Source organism: Ammodytes marinus (assembly GCF_949987685.1).
Source record: "Ammodytes marinus genome assembly, contig: scaffold_35, whole genome shotgun sequence".
Classification (NCBI taxonomy): Eukaryota; Metazoa; Chordata; class Actinopteri; order Uranoscopiformes; family Ammodytidae; genus Ammodytes; species Ammodytes marinus.
This window is the reverse complement of record NW_027648595.1, coordinates 166,084-168,583: the sequence shown is the minus strand read 5'-3', so window position 1 is coordinate 168,583 and position 2,500 is coordinate 166,084. Positions and strand designations below refer to the sequence as shown.

The 2,500-nt window shown below is 53.2% G+C and overlaps 1 protein-coding gene across 1 annotated transcript in view; it reads right to left on the bottom strand.

The window, feature by feature from the left end:
* Positions 1–1,535, bottom strand: part of LOC307270280 (actin-binding protein WASF3-like) — a gene marked incomplete at both ends in the record, with an annotated part of 14,078 nt that extends 12,543 nt beyond the window's left edge. The window contains one exon of the mRNA XM_080054164.1: positions 1,403–1,535. Within this exon, the coding sequence (XP_079910290.1) occupies positions 1,403–1,535 (133 nt within the window). The remainder of the gene's footprint in view (positions 1–1,402) is intronic.
* Between the last annotated feature and the right edge of the window lie 965 nt (positions 1,536–2,500).

Genomic DNA, 2,500 nt, shown 5'->3' with positions numbered 1-2,500 from the left:
AGGGAGGGGTGGGGAGCGGGGAGAGGGAGGGAGAGGGAGAGAGGGGAGAGGGAGGGAGAGGGAGAGAGGGGGGAGGGAGGGAGGGGGAGAGGGAGAGGGGAGGGAGAGAGGGAGGGAGGGAGGGAGAGAGGGGGAGAGAGAGAGGGGGGAGAGGAAGGGAGGGGTGGGGGGGAGGGAGAGAGGGAGGGAGGGAGAGAGGGAGGGAGGGGGGAGAGGGAGGGAGGGAGAGAGGGAGAGGGGGGAGGGAGGGAGGGGGGAGAGAGAGGGGGAAAGGGAGGGAGGGGGGAGGGAAAGAGGGAGAGAGAGAGAGAGAGACACACACACACAGAGAGAGAAGAGACACACACACACAAACAAACCACATGCTGTTAGCCGTAATCAGCTAAATTAAAACTAAAAAAAGGTGCACATCTTTTCGTGCTGTTACGGTACCGATGGTTGGAGCGAGAGTTCACCGCTACCGTAACTGTACAAACACAAATACAAGAGACGACTTACACACACACTGCATTCCCTAGCCCCTTACCCTAACCCTAACCATCCAAACTAAATGCCTAACCCCAACCCTTACACTAACCCTAACATAAACCTAATTCATACCTGAACCTTAAAACCTAGTGGCAGACCCTCAAACAGCCCTTTAAAGGCCTGTCCTTAAAACCTAGTGTTAACCCTCAAACAGCCCTTTAAAGGCCTGTCCTTAAAACCTAGTGTTAACCCTCAAACAGCCCTTTAAAGGCCTGTCCTTAAAACCTAGTGTTAACCCTCAAACAGCCCTTTAAAGGCCTGTCCTTAAAACCTAGTGTTAACCCTCAAACAGTCCTTTAAAGTCCTTAAAACCTAGTGTTAACCCTCAAGCAGCCCTTTAAAGGTCTGTCCTTAAAACCTAGTGTTAACCCTCAAACAGTCCTTTAAAGGCCTGTCCTTAAAACCTAGTGTTAACCCTCAAACAGCCCTTTAAAGGCCTGTCCTTAAAACCTAGTGTTAACCCTCAAACAGCCCTTTAAAGGCCTGTCCTTAAAACCTAGTGTTAACCCTCAAACAGCCCTTTAAAGGTCTGTCCCAAAGGGAGAACCGGACTAAATGTCCTCACTCTACAAAAATGTCTTCACTCCTATAAGGTCTAAAACTCAAATTTTCTCTCACAAAAACAGTTGTTCCAGTACACACACACACACACACTCACACACACACACACAGACACTCACACACACACACACACACTCACACACACACACACACACACCCACACTCACACACACACACACACACACACTCACACTCACAGACACACACACACACTCACACTCACAGACACACACACACACACACTCACACTCACTCACACCCACACTCACACACACACACACACACACACACTCACACACACACACAGACTCACTGAGGCCTCCGAGCTGCTTGATGACAGCAGCCAGCGTGCTGTTGGTCACACACTCCAGCTCACAGTTCACTCCATCAGGCAGAGCGCCGCGGCACAGGAACCGAGGCTCGATGATCCGCTTTACCAGAGGCATGGTGGACAGACAGGCTCACCTAGAGAGAGACAGGCAGAGAGAGAGACAGGCTTTACCAGAGGCATGGTGGGCAGACAGGCTCACCTAGAGAGAGACAGGCAGAGAGACAGACAGGCTTTACCAGAGAGAGAGAGACAGGCTTTACCAGAGGCATGGTGGGGAGACAGGTGGACCTGGGGAAAGAGACAGGCAGAGAGACAGACAGGCTTTACCAGAGGCATGGTGGACAGACAGGTGGACCTGGGGAGAGAGACAGGCAGAGAGACAGACAGGCTTTACCAGAGGCATGGTGGACCTGGGGAGAGAGACAGGCAGAGAGAGAGACAGGCTTTACCAGAGGCATGGTGGACAGACAGGCTCACCTAGAGAGAGACAGACAGGCAGAGAGAGAGACAGGCTTTACCAGAGGCATGGTGGGCAGACAGGTGGACCTGGGGAGAGAGACAGGCAGAGAGACAGACAGGCTTTACCAGAGGCATGGTGGACAGACAGGCTCGCCTAGAGAGAGACAGGCAGAGAGACAGACAGGCTTTACCAGAGAGAGAGGGACAGGCAGAGAGACAGACAGGCTTTACCAGAGGCATGGTGGACAGACAGGCTCACCTAGAGAGAGACAGGCAGAGAGAGAGACAGGCTTTACCAGAGAGAGAGAGACAGGCTTTACCAGAGGCATGGTGGACAGACAGGCTCACCTAGAGAGAGACAGGCAGAGAGAGAGACAGGCTTTACCAGAGGCATGGTGGACAGACAGGCTCACCTAGAGAGAGACAGGCAGAGAGACAGACAGGCTTTACCAGAGGCATGGTGGACAGACAGGCTCACCTAGAGAGAGACAGGCAGAGAGAGAGACAGGCTTTACCAGAGGCATGGTGGGCCTGGGGAGAGACAGGCAGGCAGAGAGACAGACAGGCTTTACCAGAGGCATGGTGGACAGACAGGCTCACCTAGAGAGAGACAGGCAGAGA